The sequence below is a fragment of the Numenius arquata genome, chromosome Z (genome assembly GCF_964106895.1).
Source record: "Numenius arquata chromosome Z, bNumArq3.hap1.1, whole genome shotgun sequence".
NCBI lineage: Eukaryota > Metazoa > Chordata > Aves > Charadriiformes > Scolopacidae > Numenius > Numenius arquata.
This window is the reverse complement of record NC_133616.1, coordinates 6,356,211-6,376,344: the sequence shown is the minus strand read 5'-3', so window position 1 is coordinate 6,376,344 and position 20,134 is coordinate 6,356,211. Positions and strand designations below refer to the sequence as shown.

Genomic DNA, 20,134 nt, shown 5'->3' with positions numbered 1-20,134 from the left:
ACAAGGGATTAAAAAAAAAGTGCATGAGAGAGGAGACAACCTGAATTCCTGGTCCACATTTTGTGCTTGAATTTTCTTCTTGAAACTGAAAGGGTTTTTTTGTGGTTGCTGAAAGCAAGTGGGGCAGCTTAACTAAAGAGAACTTTAAAGTAGTAATTACACTTAAATGTTTACTTAATTAGCACTTGCTATCTTTTGAGTAAGGAAGAAATTAGTAGTGTGATAACTCGGTATCTTTTGGGAGTCAAACTCCATGCTATGCCAGTTTTTCTATTGCATTTTGCTTGCTTAGGGAGACCTCATTCCTGACTAAGTTTTTCTATAAATCAGAGTTTTAAAAAAACTTCTGGTGTCCTAGTCAGCTTTTACTGACCCCCTCAACTAATTTTCATCTTTTTCTTCCGTGAGGATTTGCTGATGTACCTACTGCAGTTAGTCCAGGCTTTGAAATATGAAAACTTCGATGACATAAAGAATGGACTTGAACCTAGCAAGAGGGACAGTCAAGGTTCAATGTCAGAAAGCGTGACAACATCTGGAACTAATGGTGCAGAAATAGACAGGTAAGAAGCTTAGATTTCCAGTAGAAAAGCAGAAACATTGTAGACCCTTAAGTTCTTTTTCCTGTTTGGGGACCATTGCACGTTAAAAATCCTGTTTTATAATCTGAAGTGATGATGTAAAAATAAAATCCCTGTGCTTTCATGGACTTTATTTTCTGACTACAGATAGTTTACAAAGCAAACATTCTTAATCTTGAAGTTGTGGCCTTGACTATACTGTGTGAAAGGAAGACAACTTCTGGAGAGCAGGAAAAACAGTGGCATTGCTTCCTTCTGTCCTTGCAAAATTTAGGATGTCTTCAATGAAGTTGAAGGTGTAGGGAGAGTCCTGTGAATGTAAAGGAGCTGGGGAAGCACATTTTTTTTTTTATTATTCTTGTAGGAATCCAAAAGGAAGGCTTAAAAATCTAATTAATATGGTATTAAGCAAGGTGTGAGCAAAATTGGTTAACCCAAGTCTCCTATGAATATTTAATACAAATTTCCAGGATTTTCAGTCTTAAGCTTCAATGTCACTAGGGTATACTTTTCATATTACAAGTATACTGCTTTTCATTGATCTTTCTGCTAAGCTGTAGAGTGGGTGTCCTGGAATGTATGGTGTAATTTGAGGCTGCAATAACACTTAGGCACTAGTAGAGCTATTTGATTACTTCCTTTCAGGTGAATTTACTGTCTGATAATTATGCCTTGGAAGCATTGGGTTTGTCTACTCTGTTATGTGTAATTGCATTCCAGAGACGAGTGCTTGCAGGTGTTGTGTATTAGCAATTCCATTTTAAGAACGTTTGAAAAAAGCTTATCCTGAAAATGCGGATTTGCTATTTCCTATCTATGACTGCTTATTTTTTATGGAAGATCAAACAAAATGCTAAGTTTGATGTAAGTGAATGTCCTTCACAGCCACGAACTGTGTAGCTACCCAGGCACAGATTTGTGCCGTTTTCAAGAACTGCAGCTGCCAAAGGTGCTGTTCATGCATTTGTTCTGAATCAGGGATAAGATACTTCTCGTATCTTCAAACATACTTCTCGTCCAGTTTTCTGAATGTATTATGTTGTGGGGTGAAATGAGTTATTTCCATGCATGGCCTCTGCCCCCCAAACAAGAAGTTTGAGTCATACCAATTACGTGCTTTCCTTTATGTAGTTCCCAGATCATGAGTCCTCTTCCACCTGTTTCCTCACCGCCTCTCACTTCTAAGACAAAGGAGCTTGCAGACAATGAAAACCTTGACGTGAGCCAAATGTTTTACCTTGCATTTTTGATACCTGAGGCTTTTTAGTGACTCAGTACTGTTTTTAATTTTTGTTTGTGAATATTTGAATCTCTTTACTGTATCTTGCTGAATACTTAATGTGCTCAAAGAATATAAATGTAGACTAAATGCTAGAAAAATATCAATAGCTTAACTGATTATTTTTTTTTTTTTACAGGCCATCTATTTATGTCCATGGTCACACTATCCAAATTGGGGGATTGGGCATTGAATTCTTCATAAAATTACTCTCCTTTAAAGAGAGAATTTCTGCAAAGGCTATTAGATGCTGATTAGATACTGATCATTGCATGTGTTAGAAGTGTTTTAAAGCAGACTTTTTTAGTGGAAAACAGTTATCCAAATATTTTAATCTCTGCAGTCTGTTCTTCCTGTGGCCATATTCTTTGGTGTGGGTGTCATCTTCTTGGGCCTAAGTGAGGCACTGTTGATTTACATCTGGCAAATATTATACTTAATGTATACCAAAAATACAAGACTAACAAAAGTGGGACTGAACACAAGGAAAGATACAGTGAAAAAACCAGTTTGATGGAATCTGGTTTTAATCTGATTTGCAGTTAATTGGTCTTTGAACCAAAGTTCCATTCCCTGTTGCAAATCTTCCTTCCTGGGTCTTCGTGCTGTGTAGAAAATAAGCCTTAAATTGAGCATATCAGTAAAGGTACACAGATTTCTTGTTAGTTGGAATGTTAAACCTTGAAAAGCAACTAAAATGCTGGCTATCCCCTACAAATTTGTCCTTTGTGTTAAAATGTAGAATGTCTTAATGAGTCTCTGGATGCAGAACAAGGTAGTAAATCCCTTTTGAGGTTGAAACTTACAGCAAGGGATAATTGCATAGAAGGAAAGTGTAAGGTATTGTAAATAGTAACTTTACGTTAAAGATTTGTTGTTGGAGAACATCATGTACTTCTGACGTGTTGGTAAACACATTACTGTAGTAGCAAACCTGTTTTTACTTGTAGTGTTGTTGCTGGGTTTGCTTGGAGTAATGTTAAAATTAATGATTTAAATATTAGATTGTATTGGATTCAGATTTAGAAGGGAATGGATCTCTCAAAACTCCCTGCAACTACTGGGTTTTTTCCTTAACTTCATCTCTCTCCCAAGTGCTAAGACTTCTTAATAACTTAATTTTTCTTTTCTTAAATCCCTTGCAGCAAGACCTTTGCACTTTCTTGATATCACGAGCATGCAAAAATTCCACATTGGCAAACTACTTATACTGGTATGTTAGAAACTATTTATTCATACTGTATCAATGCCTAATTGAAATCAAAGCTATAATGCCCAGAAGGCTGCACAGCAAAAGATGACCTGTCTTGAGAACTTGAGAATCTCAGTTTCTGTCAGAATAGATTTCAAACAATATGCATTTGAGCAGAATAATTAGTAAAAGGAGGCTGCTGTTTTTTAAAATGCAAAAATGTGCTTTATTGTGAGACAAAGGTGATTTGTAGGGCATTAAGCACAGTGTTAAAAATGAAAAAGTTAAAAAAAGCCTAACTAGTTTATAAGTTGTCATTCAGTTTGTTTACAGTGGCGGGAAGGAGATGAAGCTCATCTGCTCTGCTTTTCTGTTTGGTTTGTGTTTATAGTTTTTGACAGGGTTGGCTAGAATATTAAGATTATGTACTGCATTATTATTCAAGAGTGTACTTTATGAAGGTTCATAAAGCACTAATTTTCTTGTGCTACCAAATTATTTTTTAGATTCCATTAGTGGTTGTGTTATAAGCGCAAACAAAATGCCATTGCAGATGTACGCTTTCTTAAGGGGAACCTTAGTTGTGAAATAGTTCACCTACATAGTGCAGAGGGAAGATTACCCTGCTAAGGATCTTGTCTCACTTCAGTGGTTCAATAAGTTAAACACCTGACATAGTCATCTGCAAGTCTTTGGAGTAGGCATTTGCAGATAGAATGAACAAAGATATATTGATATATAGAGATGAATAAAGCTGTACTCTGGGAAAGTGTGTGTATACGTCTGTATATATGTATATGCATATACACAACACATACAGCTATTTACTTATATATACACACACCTATTTTAAAAGAGAGAGCTTAGATTTCTTTTACAGTGCTGAACTTAAGTCAAATGATTCTCGTTCTTTTGTAGATGTATCTAATAATTGAAAATATTAATGCACATTATTGTATGTTAATGTGCTATGAATATTAACCACAGATAAGCCATGAATTAGGAAAAGTGTGATATGTGATGTAAACCTACCAAACTTAAAAAATTCTTACAAGAATCCTAACCTAGCCCAGGAGTGATTCCATTTGTAAATGTCTTTTAAAGTTTTATTATTTTATTGCTTTTTCAGCAGCTTGAATTAAGATGTTTAAGTGCATGACTTAACTACATTCTGTAGTGTACATACTTCTATTGCAGTGGCCAAGGGTAATGTTTGGCTTCAGAAAAAAGTGCTATTAAATTTAAATGATTAAAACAATTGCAGGCCTGATTGATGTAGGTAGAAGCCAAATGCTTGACCTAATCAAATATTCTTCATTTAAGGTAAGTGTTAGTAGGTTAGCTTATTTTTATCACACGGATAGAAGCTGTGCACTTACATTTTAGCAACATCTCAGATATTCAGTCTACAGAAAGTTCAAACATTCAGAACTCTGAAGTGTTTTTTCCTATTACTTTGAAAAAAAACCAACAAGAAAAAACACAACTGCAAAACCCCCACCAAACAGAAAAACCCAGTCAATTTATTCTTTGTTTTCTTTCCAGACATCTCAATTTCTCAGTGATAGAATACAAATGTTGCAGCCACTGTTTGAGCTGACGTAGCCATAAATCCTCTTGGCTGCTGATCAATTGCTCGTTTCAGCTATCCAGACACAGCATGCACCTAAAATAATCAATGGAAAAGGTACAATAACCCCTGAAAATCAAACCTTTTGCTCAGTCACTTGTCACTGTAAAGCTGTCCTATTCTCATACTTTAACAGTGGCTACAGAAGTCAGTGCTACTACTTTTTTCCTGTCTCCTCTTCAGATGTATGAGACACCTATCCAAGGATGAAGCATTACTCTTACTCCTTGTTTCAAGATAGCTTTTGAGAAACTATGTAGGGGTTTTTAACAAAAGCAGATGAATATGGCATGTTTCGATCCTTTACATCCTATTTTCCTTGAAGTTTTGGTGCATAAACTTTGTAAATACAGGCTATTTTAATACACGTATTACTGCGATCTACTTTTGTCATTTTAGTGAGGGAATAGTGTAGAACAATATACTAGCAAAAAGTCTTAGAAGCAATCTTCAGTTACAGACTTCATTGAGATAATATTCATGGAATAAATGACAAACGCCTTATTTATAAATAGACAATGTTATATACATTAAAATAAAACTAGACGAATCTAATCAGCTGCAAACTTTTGCACTTGACCCGTAATCATTCAGTTGCAAAGATTCTGCACATTCTTCAAAGAGATTCTGCACAAGTGTATAAGGAAGGGCTAATTCTTGCTGTCAGCTTGAAGTCCAAGTGTGTTTGTTGAATGTGTGGAGACACTTTTGAATTCAAATGTAGTATTTGAAAATTGACTGACTTGATAATTACTTCCTTTTTTTTTAATAGTGGCGTTACATGTTTTTGCTGGGTAATACTGGGAGATACATTGGCCAATGGAAAGAAGGCTGTCTGTGCATAGCTACTTTGTGCTTGTCAGTGCTGTGCATAGAAACAACCACAAAAGTTTTCCAAACAACTGCTTAACATAACAAATTAAATTTTCAGAATAACTGTTCCAAATTGTACTGTTTAAATTTTGTACTCAAATTATAATTTTAGAAATGAAGACTTCTTGTGGAATGTAGACTTTGCTGTCTTTTCCACCATTGCTAATGGTACAACAGGTGACACGTAGGGTGAGATTCTTCTTGTTTTTAGAAGTATACTTGAATAGCAATCTTGCAGCTGCTACATCACGTAGAGGGCAGTAGCACAGTGTAGCTGGTAGCCCACTCATCCCACGTGTACTTCTTGGTTGCAGTGTTCATATGATTTGGACTTGTGGCTTGTCCTGTTTGAGTGGTGCCACTTCACTGTAAGTGAAAGACCTCAAAAACTTTGAAAGACTCTCCTGATCCAAATGGAAATTAGACGATGCAATTTTGAAGAGTTTGCCTGTTGCTGATACCTCATTCGACTTTATTTTTAGTTCCAGGCCTATAATATGGGGCTGCTGTATTTCCTTCAAATTGTATAGTACCAGAGTACACATTAACTTGGGTTGTTTTTATGCTACAGGTATGTAATAGTGGAGTGTGAAGACCAAGACACTCAGCAGAGGGACCCAAAGACTCATGAAATGTACTTAAATGTGATGAGAAGATTTAGTCAGGCTTTGCTGAAGGTAATGCCTCTGTGTAAGGAAATACATTGTGGTTTGGGTTAGTCATCCTTTAAATAGACACAGGTGTCTAGAAGGAGGATGGTCCTTAATGTCATATATAATGAAGTTTTAAAAAGCTTCCACTTTCGCTTGAATTTTGGGTTTGTGGCAAACCAAAGAAACTACTGAAAAAGAACAATTGTTGAGACCTTTTTCCTCTGTTTTATTCCTTGTTCCTGTTAGTAATACGCTGGTTCTAAAATCTTCTGCCTTGTGTAATCGGTCTGTTCTATTCACAATTTCTTTTTCAGAAGCCCTTGTCCTTGCACTGTGAATTGAGACAAGAGACCTGTCTTTTGAATTCACAAAGAATGGTGTTGTGTGTATCAGCAGCAGAGGGTGCTGGTGTATCGGGGAAAAAAAAGCAAAACCAAAAAAACCTTACCTTTTGTGAATTGCAATCTAGAATTTATAGCAAATGTGCAGTCTTTCAGTGTATCTCTCACTTCATATTCCCATTTTAGGGATGTTACTTAAATCTGACTCTTACACTTCATAGGAATATTCCATGTGCTTATCCTTAGCAGCGTATTTTGGCTGTGTGAATAGGTTTGTCATGCATGACTATTCATCACTGAAATTGTTGATGCAAATTGAAGTGCACTGGTTGGTCAGATAATTGATTGCCTGCTACAGTGGTTCTGATTGTGTTTTACAAAAAATACCTTTCGAATTGACAGGAAATTGATCGTTATTCAGTTGTCTCTTAAAAGCCTAAAGGTCCAAGAGTAAGAGATTAATTTCTAGATAAAATAATTACAGAACAAAGAACTAATTTTGTTTCTTTTAATTCACGTAGGGTGATAAGTCTGTCCGAGTTATGCGTTCATTGTTGGCAGCCCAGCAGACGTTTGTAGATCGGCTGGTTCATGTAATGAAAGCAGTGCAGCGTGAAAGTGGGAATCGTAAGAAAAAGGTAACTAAGGGATTGGAAAACTTTATCTCTGGATAGAATTTGACAATAGGAATGTTAGCTCTTCACTAAAAATTCTGTCCTGTAATAATTTTAGCTAAACTTAAACAAACTTAGGAGAGGTTTAGATGGGTCCAAGTTTCAAAGTGTTCTGAAAGTTTGTAGATGAAAAATAGAAGAGGTGCTTGAGAAAAATCTTGAGGTATTTTGGCAAAAGGGAGATATGAGAATAATTGAATAGTTGCTGATATAAGAACGAACAAGTTGTGGGGGACAGGGGAAGGGAGCAGAGGTTACTGTGGTGTGAGAATTATGCCAGGATAGCTATTAAAATTTGGTTAGCAGCAGGATTTCATTTGTTCCAAGAGAAACGAAACTATTCTTTTATAAAGTGTGTGTTTTGCAGAACTTTGCCTTCTGTTGCACCTTAAGGAAAAGGCTTTCTGTCTTAGGTGCATTTTAAGAAGCTTTGTCCTCCTTAGTTAAAATTTTTAAAGTGTACTTGACAGATGAGTGTGGGGAGGAAGCAGGAACACCAAAAGGATTTCTACCCATGTGCTTTCTTTTCTTTGAACACGCATCAGTATTTTTAAAAATGGATTTTTCAGTGTAATAACTTTTGTCACCTTCTTTCTTTAAATCTGTGGGGTATATTTGTGCAGGAAAATGAAACACTTAAGCATCATTTGCGTCATTTTTATGAAATATGAATGTTCTATATATCCGTAATAAAGGTGTAGTCGTTTAAAAGAGGAAGAGGGTTTTTCAATTCATAAGAATGTATTTCCTGCTTGTGCAATACATTGATAGCATTCTGTCAAATGTTCTTCTATAATTGCCAGGATATTTCTGGAAGAAACACATGGTTTAAAATTTAGCAGGCAGCAATTAACCAATAAAAGTATTCCTAACAGTAGTGGGCTACCTTGCTGTATCTCTGTGTTTATGCCTGTTATATTTAGTAGAAGAAAAGATTAGAGACTTACGTATTTGACCTTTATAGGATACCAAGTATAAAGTAGTCAAAAACTGACTGGCATTGTATTTCTGGTAACTACAGGTGTAGGAATGTAGAGCAAGCCCCAAATCCAATCTACGCAGGCTGTTGGCAGTATGGTTCATTTATGGTAGGAGATCTCCTTGAGTTCAGGGATTTAAAGGATCAGAGCTAAGGACTTGAATCAAGTTTCTGAAGCAGAGGTAACATTTGATGCTGGTATAGAAAACAAATCATCTCTCTAATTCTGCAGGCAATTTAGAAATAATTTTTTGTAAGACTATTATATCTGGCACTTATAAAATCGCTTGACTACACTCAGACTAGATGTAATGTCTGCTTCTTATTGAGATTACTGCAATAGAGAATTTTTATTTCACTGGATTTTAGGAGTGAAACCTTGGTTCTTTGGAATAGTAAAGAATTTAATAAATTGGATATTTTAATATATCCTTTGTTAAAGACTTTTTAACTGTTTATATATACACCTAGTATGTGTTTTATGGTTTGATTTCTTATTAAACAAGTTTTTGATTCTTTTATTCTTTTAGAATGAGAGGCTTCAGGCTTTGTTAGCAGATAATGAAAAGATGAATTTAGCAGATATGGAACTTATTCCACTTCCACTGGAACCTCAGGTGAAAATTAAAGGGATAATCCCTGAAAAAGCCACACTCTTCAAGGTAAATGAGATCTTCTGAATAGCTGAAATACAAAAAACTAAGCTTAAAAACATCAGTTGGAAGATATAAGCAGACTGACATAGTTAAGGCAAAATGCAACTATAATGTGCCCTTAAATTTAAACAACTCTGTATTTTCTTTGTGAAACTCTGTTTGCAAGTTAATGTGCAAACTTCAAAGCAGCTATTATAAGACTGATGTAGGTTATAAAGTGTATGAAGTCCCCAGGCTGAAGGCATGCTTCGTAGTTCAGAATTTCTCTGAACCTTAGTTAGGCTGTGTTCAACAAGAGTACCACTTATAATCAAAATCATTCAAATCAAGTCAGATGTGTCTTTTCCACTGCAAAATAAAACTGTTAAATTGTTAGAGGCTGGAAAGTGAAAAGGTGGTCCATTTCATTCTGTTGCAGTGAACTGACAGGGAGATCCTGTATCCTTAAGACTAGTTACTCCTTAAATCAATCCATAGCAGTTGCTTGTGATCATATGGCCATCCCTTAATCTAGTTACTAAACAGTCAATAGGCTGTTGAAAGGGCTGGGGTTATTATGCTGCTTGGAATGTAAGCTACTGCCGGTGTCCAATGATTTAGGACCTCTTTATATATAAAACCTTCCTTTCAAGTCATAGGTGACTGTGATTTAATTTTAAGATGACCAAAATGTGCTTTGCTGGTCAGATCTATATCCAGGAGCCATAGTCTGCCAGTTAAAAAATGTTCAAGCTGCTGTGGCAACCAGTGTTAAACCATCATCTCTACTAGGTCATAAATTTATACCCGGCAGTTTCAAACTTTGACAGGCTGCTTGTTGACTGTGATTTGTTTACTTAAAATCATTTTTCCATAGTTTTCCACCATGTCATCCCTTGGTTCCCCAGCTTTGGCTTGCTTCTATATGCCATTTAGTCTTTTTGAAGAGTACATCTCAATTCCATATTCATGCACCACAGGTTGGAGGCAGAATTGGAAAGGTTTTGTCAGGAAAATAAGGTTTTGCAAACCTTAGTCGACTTTTAGCATGAGTAAGGGTCAGGTGAAGTATATTGACAAAAAGATGCTGAAATAGCAACTAAATATTTCATTTCTAATAGCTTAACTTCAACAAAATCAAGTCAGATAGTCTTTTACATGTTGGTCTTCTGTAGCAACATAGAAAATTTAGGACCAAAAATGAGAGATGTAACTTGTTTCAAAATTGGAGATGGTTTTGATTTTCCCGATTCTGAAAGGTTACAGATTTCCATTTCATCTCTCATTGTGTATTATGGGATAAAGCCCAAAAAGTTCAAAGAGGAAAGAATGATTAATATTTGGTGCTCTTGGACATGACTTGGCAGGTTTTGTAGGACTATTCAAAGAATCATTTTTCCTGTGTTTATGGAACCTGATTGCACAACGTGAAAATCTAATCTAACTGCTCAAATATTAAACTCCTGCATCCTTGGTTATTTTCTTGGATTGGTTTTGAGGGAAGTGACTTGGTCAGTTGCAGTAGATGAAATCATTCACGTAGGTAGTTGATCCTCTTCAATTGTTTTTATGCAGAGAAAATGCAAACAATTAAATTTGCTTTCTCAAACAACAATGTAAAAAGGCATTTTTGCTTTTACTAAATAGATTAAGGAAGCAATTTATTGTTTAAGATGTCTTGCCTCTAGCATTTCTTTGATGTTTATCCTATAATTGTCTCCTTTTGATCTGGTCAGTTTAAATTTGTTTTGTTCTGACCTTTTGCGTAGCTGTTCTACGTTGATTGGGATTACATGCATAGAAACAAAGTTTGAACCCTTCTGTCCTTTCCTTCTCAGGTGCTAGGGAGAGGGGTGGGGGGAATGTATCTTTCACACTCCTTGCTAGAAAAGAAGGAAAGCCTCAAGGTATTTTTTTAAAAACATGCCTAGATCACACTTTTGGTAACTGCAAATGATATTTTCTAACTGTTGAGTCCTAGGCAGTAAGTAACTCTTTAGAAGCTTTAGAATTGCTTCTTTTCTACCAAACTTCAGGAACATGAAAAGAGTACTGCCGCACTGTTGGTATTCAAATAGAACTACTCTAAAACATTTTGCAACTGAATTTGATACTTGAATCCTGTGACCTGATACTTGCTTAATTCACTTCTGATTTACAATGCAGTAAACAAGGATTTATGTTTTAGAACTCCACAGTAGCAGCATGTTAATACGAACATTGCTGTGAAGCAGCTTAGTAGAATGTTCCTTTTCCAGAGTGCCTTAATGCCTGCTCAGTTATTCTTCAAGACAGAAGATGGAGGCAAATATCCTGTAATTTTTAAGCATGGTGATGATTTACGTCAAGATCAACTTATTCTTCAGATTATTTCACTCATGGATAAGGTAAGAATTACTAATCCGCATCCTTGTCTTCTGTGTTGAGGGCAAGACTCTCAAAACACATTAATGCGACTTATGTTGTTAATACATTCCAGGGCTCTCAGATCTTAGGTGGCTGTTTTCTTTTCTTTATAGACAAGTCAGTGAGCCTGTGTATACTTAAAAATAAATGAATAAAAAGACAAAACAGGCCCTCACTCATTACGGATTTTAGTGAAGAACAGGGGAGGTCAATGTTCAATACATGTTCCTTTTAGAAATAGAAGCTGCCTTTCTATTGCATTCATCTTTGCTTTTTTGTGTGTTGTTTTTTTTTTTTCTAGCTGTTAAGAAAAGAGAATCTGGATTTGAAGCTGACACCCTATAAAGTGCTGGCAACTAGTACAAAACATGGTATGAGTACATTTACTTCCTAAAAATACAGTGTTGGGAGGAATCTCCTGTTTGTTGACTGGTGTGGCACACTATTTTCATGAGAGATGTTTCACTTAGTACAGCATTCTAAAAAGGTACTCAAATGTTTAAGAAAATCTTATTGCAATATAAGTCAGGGAAATTAACAACCTGTGTGAACACAGTATTCCACAGGTGACTCAAATATCTTCATAAAAAGGCCTGTCTGCATTTTGGAGTATGTGACAATCAGTAGCATTATCTTTGCTGTTCGTTTGCTGTGTGATCTGTGACAAAGAACTTCTAACACCTCTATTTATAGCTCTTTGTGTGAAATGGAGAAAAAAAGAAAAAAAAAAGGGCAAAACAAAATCAAACTTGGCTCTGCTTTAAGATACATTCTGGATAAATATTTAGAAAGCCATCGATTTATTGTTCTCTTCTCATGAAAACTTCAAACAAGCTAATTTGGTGTTAATGAAAAGTTGGTTTAAAACTACCAAAGGCAGAAAATTGTGACAAAACATGTTTTTTGCCAATGAAAAGCAGTTAAATGAAACTGCAGATTATTTCTACCCTTTAATAAACATGCATTACAGAGTAGCTTGAAAGTTCTCTGTATTGGTGACTTTTGTTGTTGTTTTCTGTCACAGGCTTCATGCAGTTCATTCAGTCGGTACCAGTTGCAGAAGTTCTTGCTACTGAGGAAAGTATACAGGTATGTGATGGGGGATCTTTAAGGCATTTTCTGATTAAATAGTGTGAATTGCAGGCTTAGATCTCATGCAGAAGTCTTTAGTCTCCCAACTGATTTTTTTTTTTTATCTGCTGTTAGAAGACAAATGTAATTTGTAAACTTGTAAGGTTGAAACATAAAGGTATTTACAGCAGAAATCTTGCTTTAAAAAGAATATACTTAAATCCCCACATGAGTATATTATGTCCTAAAAGTAAGATCATTTAAATAATTGAAGCGTAATTTAATTGATACTGACATTGTAGCCTGGCTGTAATGGTGGATGGTAATCGCATGACACTCTTCTGTACTGGTTTGTTTTAAAGTATTTCTGTTGTTCACTCAGTACTTCTGTCTTGATACCTTGTCAAAGTATGTTTTAATGATTTTTTTTTTTTTTTATGGAACAGCTAAATACCTTGTACATACAATTTCTGAAGTCTGTTTCCCTACCGTACTGGATGTACAGATACTGTGTGATTTTATTTTTTTTTACCTTTTTTGTCTTTTAGCAAAGTTTCTGTAACTGTCATGGCATTGAATAGTGTCACACAAAATTCATGCTAGTTTCAAGCACAACACACAAGCTAGGTAGCACAGCTCAGCTGGTTGAGATAAATATGGTTTGTATTTGTTCATAGCTTAGTAACTGGGAGCCAAAGCAAAGAGCTCCCAGGTACTATAAAGTACATACATTAAAAATACGGAGATTAAAAAATGCTTATTACTTGCCATCATTTGCTTAACAAACAAGCATATCAAATGTTTATAATTTATAAAAAAGATACTTATCATTAATCAGACAATGAACAGCATCCAGTTGCATAATTTTTTTTGAACTTTCCGTTCTGTAAATGTTGTGGTAAGCTACATCTACAAATACAACAATCATACAGTTTATAAAGTGTTTTCTTGATAACCCTTTTGTAATCTTGGAAATTTACTATTCATATTCTAGTCCGTGATGTGTTTCTTAAAAATTAATATATTTAGAAATGATTTTGAAATAGTCATTTTTGCAATTACTTATAACATCATATTCCAATTTAAATAGGTGTCCTACTGCTTTAGTTGCTGTGGAGACGTACAGAGCAATTCTTCCTGTGAAGAATTGCTAATCTAAATAGACAAGATGCCAGAAGAATGTGATCTAAGATTACCTCACAGATCAGTGGCAAAATATATGATAAAGCCCAGATTTCCTGTGCCAAAGCATGATGAACTAGCTGGGCATTGTAGGTCAATAAAATAAAAATTAAATTACTCTTTTTTATGTGTTCTGGAAGTTTGGCTTATTCTTTTTCTAAATGTTCGTTTCGGGTGTCACAGCTGTTTTAATAAAGATGAGCACTGTATGTAAACATTAAAAAAATGTTTCACTTCTGAAAAGATGTAAAGCAAGTAATGTAACACAAGCTGGTAATGCACATCCGCAGGAAAGAAAGGGTGTTTTGTTGTTTGAGTGTTACTTGCTTTCCATCACCAGTTTTGAAATTACGGTTCATGTTCTGGAGGTATTTCTATTCCACACTCTATAGTTTCGCATTTGGATGGTCTGAAGTCTGTTTATGGCTTTTTGTTTGGTCTTTTTTGGGTTATTTTTACATGCAACATACAAAATTTTGGAGTACTGAAAGTACTCTCTAGTACCCTGTTAACTCTTCAAAAATTTCATTCCACATTTCACTTAAGGATTTCATTTAACAGAAACTTTCTACTCTGTCAGCTTTTTAAACATATCTCACAATTATTCCTCTGTAAGCAAAGATAAAGGTGTCCCCAGGCCTTAAAACAGTGATACACGTTGCAACAGGACGGCTTTTCAAGCAAAACTTTTAAAATAGCCTGCAGGTACCTTCCTGCAGTGGCTCATTCTCTTTCTCAAGATTTTCTTCATTTTTCATTATGATTTTAGTCACTTAAATGCCATGCAGATGCCTACAAAGCCCCTCTTCAGTGTTTGCTAACTGGAAGAAACTTGTGCTTAGGCTTGGATTTAATTTACTTAACTTTTGCCTCAGTCAAAAAGAAAAAACAGTTTTCTTCTGAGTGGTGCAAAGGACTCTTTTGGCCCTGTGACATTTCACTGGAAGTGTGAAGTTTCCATTAAATAACTTAGATTTTTCCTTATAAAGTCAGTAGTGGTTGTCTTGAGGAATATTGAGACATATAAAGATCATAAACCTTGTAAGAGTTTGTGTCCCAAATGTAATTACTAATCTAGACTGTAAGTCCTGCTTTAGTTTTGTTGATCTGGCCTAAACAGTTTCTTGTGGAAGTATTTTGCACTCATAGTGCTTGGGAGAATAGACCGGACTTGCGAGAATAGACCGACCCCTGCCTCTCTACACCCTCCTTTCAGGTAGTTGTAGAGAGCAATAAGGTCCCCCCTCAGCCTCCTCTTCTCTAGGCTGAACAACCCCAGCTCCCTCAGTCTTTCCTCATAAGACTTGTGCTCCAGACCCCTCACCAGCTTCGTTGCCCTTCTCTGGACCTGCTGCAGCACCTCAGTGTCTTTTTTGTGGTATGGGGCCCAAAACTGGACACAGTACTTGAGGTGGGGCCTCACCAGTGCCGAGTACAGGGTGACGATCACCTCTCAAGTCCTACCCACCACACTGTTCCTGATACAGGCCAAGATACTGTTGGCCTTCTTGGCCACCGGGGCACACTGCTGGCTCATGTTAAGCCGACAGTCGACCAACACCCCCAGGTCCTTTTCTGCTGGGCAGCTCTCCAGCCACACTGCCCCAAGCCTGTAGCGTTGCATGGGGTTGTTGTGATCCCACAGTAACTTCTCAATGCATTGTTAATTCTCTGAAGCTGTAGAAAGAAAACTGCTTTTCAGTTTGAACTTCAGATCTGTTTCTGTTGAGTGTAAGAATGTATAATTCAGACAGGAAATAAATAAAACAATATGAAATTAGATCTTACTCAGGCTTTTGGGAGTGATTGTTAAATTAGCAGATTGTAGTAAGAGCCATTTGTGGTCTTGATTTACATCTTTTTTTCTACTAGTTCTAAAGATCCTATTTCACATCATGTGAATAACTAAATATGTTGATGAATTCCTCTCCAGAACTTTTTCAGAAAACACGCACCCAGTGAGACTGGCCCTCATGGGATAAGTGCAGAGGTAATGGACACGTATGTTAAGAGCTGTGGTAAGTTACACTCCTGCAATTGCTAACTTCATATCTGAAGTACAAAGGACAGGGTAGATGAGGTTTTGAGGCATACCAGTTTAGACGACTGCAGATAGGGAACTAGGCGTATGCTTGCTGTCAGAACCCCTGTGAAAAGAGTAGTTTTGAGCCTGGCATGTCATACAGAGTTCCTCTCCTCAGCCCTCTTTGTTCTCCTTAAAGGAGACTAGAAATTAGATACTCTTTGCTTTCTAGCAATAATCTTACCTCTGCTCCATTCACATAATGAGTTGGGTTCAGGGAGATGTAAAATATTTATATAATAATAAATCATCTGTATTTGAAGTAGAAAAATTTAATTTGTCTTTAGAACATTGGGGTTTTTGGGGGTGAGGTTACGTTCAACTTCTTGTTCCATTTGGATGACAAGAAAGAGCATTAGCATAGTTCTTGTTCAGGAAACTGATGGCAATGTTAAAGTGATCCATTTGCTGTCAATTAAATTAAAAGCAATTTCATTCTACAAAAAAAATTAAAAAAAAAACACTAGAAAAGTAATTCAGTTGTTGCTCCACAGTATCTTCTCCTTTCCCCTCCTCTTTCTTATGGGACAGTCTTTAGAACTGCTTCAAACTGTTCTGGTTAGTAGGTGAAAGTAAGAATTAGAACAGTTCACATCAGTTCTAATTTATTTATAACTGCCTAGCTTACTGCTTAGCTTGTGAATGCAGCTGACGTACACATTCAGATTCATATCAATATCTAATGCTTCTTTACAGTTGTCTTCATCTTAAGTTCGAAAGGTGTATATTCGTTTTGCTCAAAACACCACCTCTTCATATGAAGTATCTTAATCCTAGTATTGAATGAATTTAGGCTTTTAGTGTTAGGGATATAATTGTGTAGTAAGAAATTAAAATCTAGGCAGTACTGAATAACTTCACAGTTTTAATTTATTACTCCAAATGTTCTTCACAGTGCTGATAATCCTGATTATTCTCCATCAGCACCACCCCTGCCCCCAGTCTCTATAGTATATTTATTACTTTTGAACAATAACTAAGATAATGTCATATGCTGTTGTTAATTGTGTGGAACTTGTTGCTCTCCAGGAAAGGTACTTATATTGTTATTTAAAACTTACTTGTTACAGCTGGTTATTGTGTAATTACCTACATCCTTGGAGTTGGAGATAGACATCTGGATAATCTTTTGCTAACAAAAACAGGTAATTCTTTTTAGCAGTGTAATTTTATAGCAACAGTTGTTTAATTTCTTGTGTGTTGGTACTGTTTTGCTCCATTTTCCTTTTGAGTATAACCCACTGAGTATTGTAGATTAGAATATATTCTTAAATGTAAAGTTTTATTGTCTCATCTAAGGTAATATTTGATCCAGTGAATCAAAGTTTAGGTTTAATCCATTAGTAGTGTGAAGTGGCAGTTGAAGAATAAGAAAGCAACTAGATTAATTGCTCTCTAAACACATTAGGAGCAAGACATAATGTGTATATGTGGTCTTGATGTCATTTTAAGAGCCTACATGTGTAGGTAATGGAAGTCTAACTTCACTTAAATACAGGCTTGTTTATAAACACTGGGGCTTTTGTATAGTTTTCAGTTGGCTTATTTTACACCTATGTTGTACTGTCACGCTTCTTACACTGAAAGCTGGACCTATGAGTTTTTTGTTAAACACAAGCATTTTTTTGAGTGATGCTACCTTTTTTGAAAGTATTAGGGACATGGTATATGGTAATGTTTGACTGCCTTTACCTAAGACCAAGAAACATTTCACTGTAATCTTAAACTTGGCTAAAATAATAATTACAAGGTTTTTTTCAGAACTCTTGGTCCAAAGCTGGAAAAAAGGATGCATTAAAAAATATTTGTAAAGTGACTGCAACCCCAAGTATCCTAATTGTTCTTTATCAAACAATTTAATTTTTCATTAAATGGTTATGTTCACATTTAGTAGCTTTTTAGCGTGCTATCCGACAGCAAACTCAAGATCTAATTGGATGCCAGTTGTATTTTAATAGTTGTCTAATAATTCTGCTATTTTTATGTATGCTGTTCCAAATGCAGTAGACGTTTAGACAAGTAGTATCAGCAATTATAGGGAATTAGGTATAATGTTAATTTCACTGGGATGTCCATGCGAATTCTTGTCTCAGATTTGACTTTCTTTTAAACAACGTGATTCTCTGAGCCTTCTAGGTCTGTATGTTTTTTGAAGAAATTTAATGACATGTCCCAGAAGTGGGAACGTCACATGAGACCTGTCAGAGCAAGATTGACTTCAGCATTTTCTATTGCCTGTGTGTCTTGTCTTCCTGAGGAAACCAAACCACTGTACAACAAAAATCCAAGTGTTTCATTATCAGCCAAACTGAGCTGGCTGAACCAGATGAGATGATATATATATATATATGTTTTTTTCTCTTAAGCCTTCTCTAAAAACACAGAAGGATACAGGCTTTTTAGTATGTTGCTCATTACAAATTCACAAGCTGAGGGAGAGAAAGTAGTAGAGTTTACTGTTCAATCAAGTCCGTCCTTTGTTTGCAGCAAAACCCGTGTATCTTGAAAGTTCAAAATAGCGGATACACGTTTTGATTCTTCCTATCTTGTTTTAACTTTTTTTTTAATGTTATTTTTTGTTGCTATCTGTATGGATTAATAACCGACCAGGTAGAGTGAATAATTCCAGTGGTTCTAAAGAAATAGAAGGTTTGTCTACTAGAGGAAATGAAAGATTGGAAAATCAAGCTACTCCAACTATTGCAATCAATGCCTTGGCTTGGAGGGAAATTCAGATGTTTTAGTTGAAAAAAGAGACATGTCCATGTGGAAGGTTTGTTAGTTTACAGGTAAGGCTGAAGCTTATATTACTTTGAATCGGCATGGTGCCTATCAAAGAGTTGAAAATTAACCATTGGGCCTTGATTAGGGTGAAATGTCTTGCTCTAAGCACATGGGGAAACACCTAAAGCAAGGGTATTCTTCCTTATCTGTTTGGAAATGTACAGATAGGCATTTAAAAATCTGTCTTGAGAGGTCTGTCATTTTTGTAAGGTGACAGGTATAAATGCTTCCACAGCAGGCACTGCATGCATGCTCAGAGTAGTAATATTTTAGTGTGTTGATTTGGGGTAAAGCGCATCTTGCCTGTGTTAAAAAGTAACAGCACAATGGCCGTTCGGCTTAGTGGAAGAATTTAGGCAGTACAGCAGAGGGCAGTGCATATCCACGGTACATTTTCAGTCTGAACTTGTTTTCATCTGCTACCTATTCTGTGACACATACCCAGGGAGGTTTTTTGAGCTATCAAGAGAAATTCTTATGCTCCAAATACAACAAAGGCTTGCTACAAAGGCTTGTTTCTTGCTACTGAGAATCTCTTAGACTTTAGTTGGAAAAAATCTATCTTCATTCTTCTGTTGAAGAATGGAAGCTTATAAGTAACTTTCTTCAAAATTGTATGACCATATATACATCCTTTCTTGATATTTATTCAATAAGTTGAAGCTTTCCAGTAGGGTAAAGAATGCCGAGTACCAGCTGTGAGTTTGCATACTGTTCTGGATTTGTGTAGCAGTATATATCATTAGCTTTTTCAGCTTTACCTTTTAGTTCAGTGGATGTAGCCACATCTGTGCTGTACTCGTTCCAACAGAATCGTTACATCATCTTCTAACATACAGATGTCTGTGCTCATAATAGATCTGCTATAATTGAAATATTAAGCAATAGATACTGAAGTTCATAAAACAAGTTATTTCTAACTGTTAGAAATGGGTCTTTTGGCGCTATAGGTATCTGGGTGAAATAGTTTCTGCTGTCTTTTATGACTGTTTTATGCCTCTAATTCTAGAAATAGAATTGTCTTAAATATTGTCTTAAAACAGGAAATCTAGATTTTCACATTTTTAAGTGTTATACCACTATACTGCAAGGACAGCCATAGAAGTTTGTTTAGAAGGAGATACAGGGAACCTTCAGTCACAACATCCTCATGTATCAGTAACATTAAAAATTACAAAAAGACTTGCCTCAGTTTCACAAATGTGCCTTAGCTTGTAACCTGAAGGTCGCATTATATAGTCAGTATTGTGTTACAGGAAAATTTATTTTTGCTGAGAACTTTCAACTTCCAACTTCTCCTGGAGATGAAATGTTATCAATTGCTGTATGTTTCAATTTCTTGTTTCCAAATCTGTAAGAACAGATATTACTGTGACTTATAAGTAACAAAACATTGTTTTGCAGCTGAATACACAGCTTTAATTAACATCAGTGTCTCATTGTAGGATTACAGACTGATGTATATACTAATGCCAGTGTCTGACCTACCAGCTAATGTGCCTTTTGCCTTGGAAGGAAGAGCTGGATGGTCATGAAGCTGGATTGTGATATCAGAGATACAGTGTGTTCAGTTAACTTTCACCTAATGCGCCTTATGCTGTTATGTTTCAATTATGACATGCCATCCCTTGAAAATAATTTCTTCTGCATTTGTCCCGCTCTCCAGCTGTGATTGCAGAGCTGGGATGTAGCTACTGATGTAACACCCAGATATGGATGTCTTCATGTTTTCTGAGCCTTTTTTAAGACAGTCATTGTTAGAGCTTAGATT

The 20,134-nt window shown here is 35.9% G+C and overlaps 1 protein-coding gene across 1 annotated transcript in view; it reads left to right on the top strand.

The window, feature by feature from the left end:
* Positions 1 to 20,134, top strand: part of PIK3C3 (phosphatidylinositol 3-kinase catalytic subunit type 3) — a 72,135-nt gene that overhangs the window by 20,340 nt on the left and 31,661 nt on the right. Inside the window, exons 11-21 of the mRNA XM_074165974.1 lie at positions 409 to 563; positions 1,713 to 1,800; positions 3,006 to 3,073; positions 6,127 to 6,232; positions 7,071 to 7,187; positions 8,733 to 8,864; positions 11,096 to 11,224; positions 11,545 to 11,614; positions 12,268 to 12,332; positions 15,430 to 15,514; positions 16,650 to 16,724. Coding sequence (XP_074022075.1) covers positions 409 to 563; positions 1,713 to 1,800; positions 3,006 to 3,073; positions 6,127 to 6,232; positions 7,071 to 7,187; positions 8,733 to 8,864; positions 11,096 to 11,224; positions 11,545 to 11,614; positions 12,268 to 12,332; positions 15,430 to 15,514; positions 16,650 to 16,724 — 1,090 coding nt within the window. The remainder of the gene's footprint in view (positions 1 to 408; positions 564 to 1,712; positions 1,801 to 3,005; positions 3,074 to 6,126; positions 6,233 to 7,070; positions 7,188 to 8,732; positions 8,865 to 11,095; positions 11,225 to 11,544; positions 11,615 to 12,267; positions 12,333 to 15,429; positions 15,515 to 16,649; positions 16,725 to 20,134) is intronic.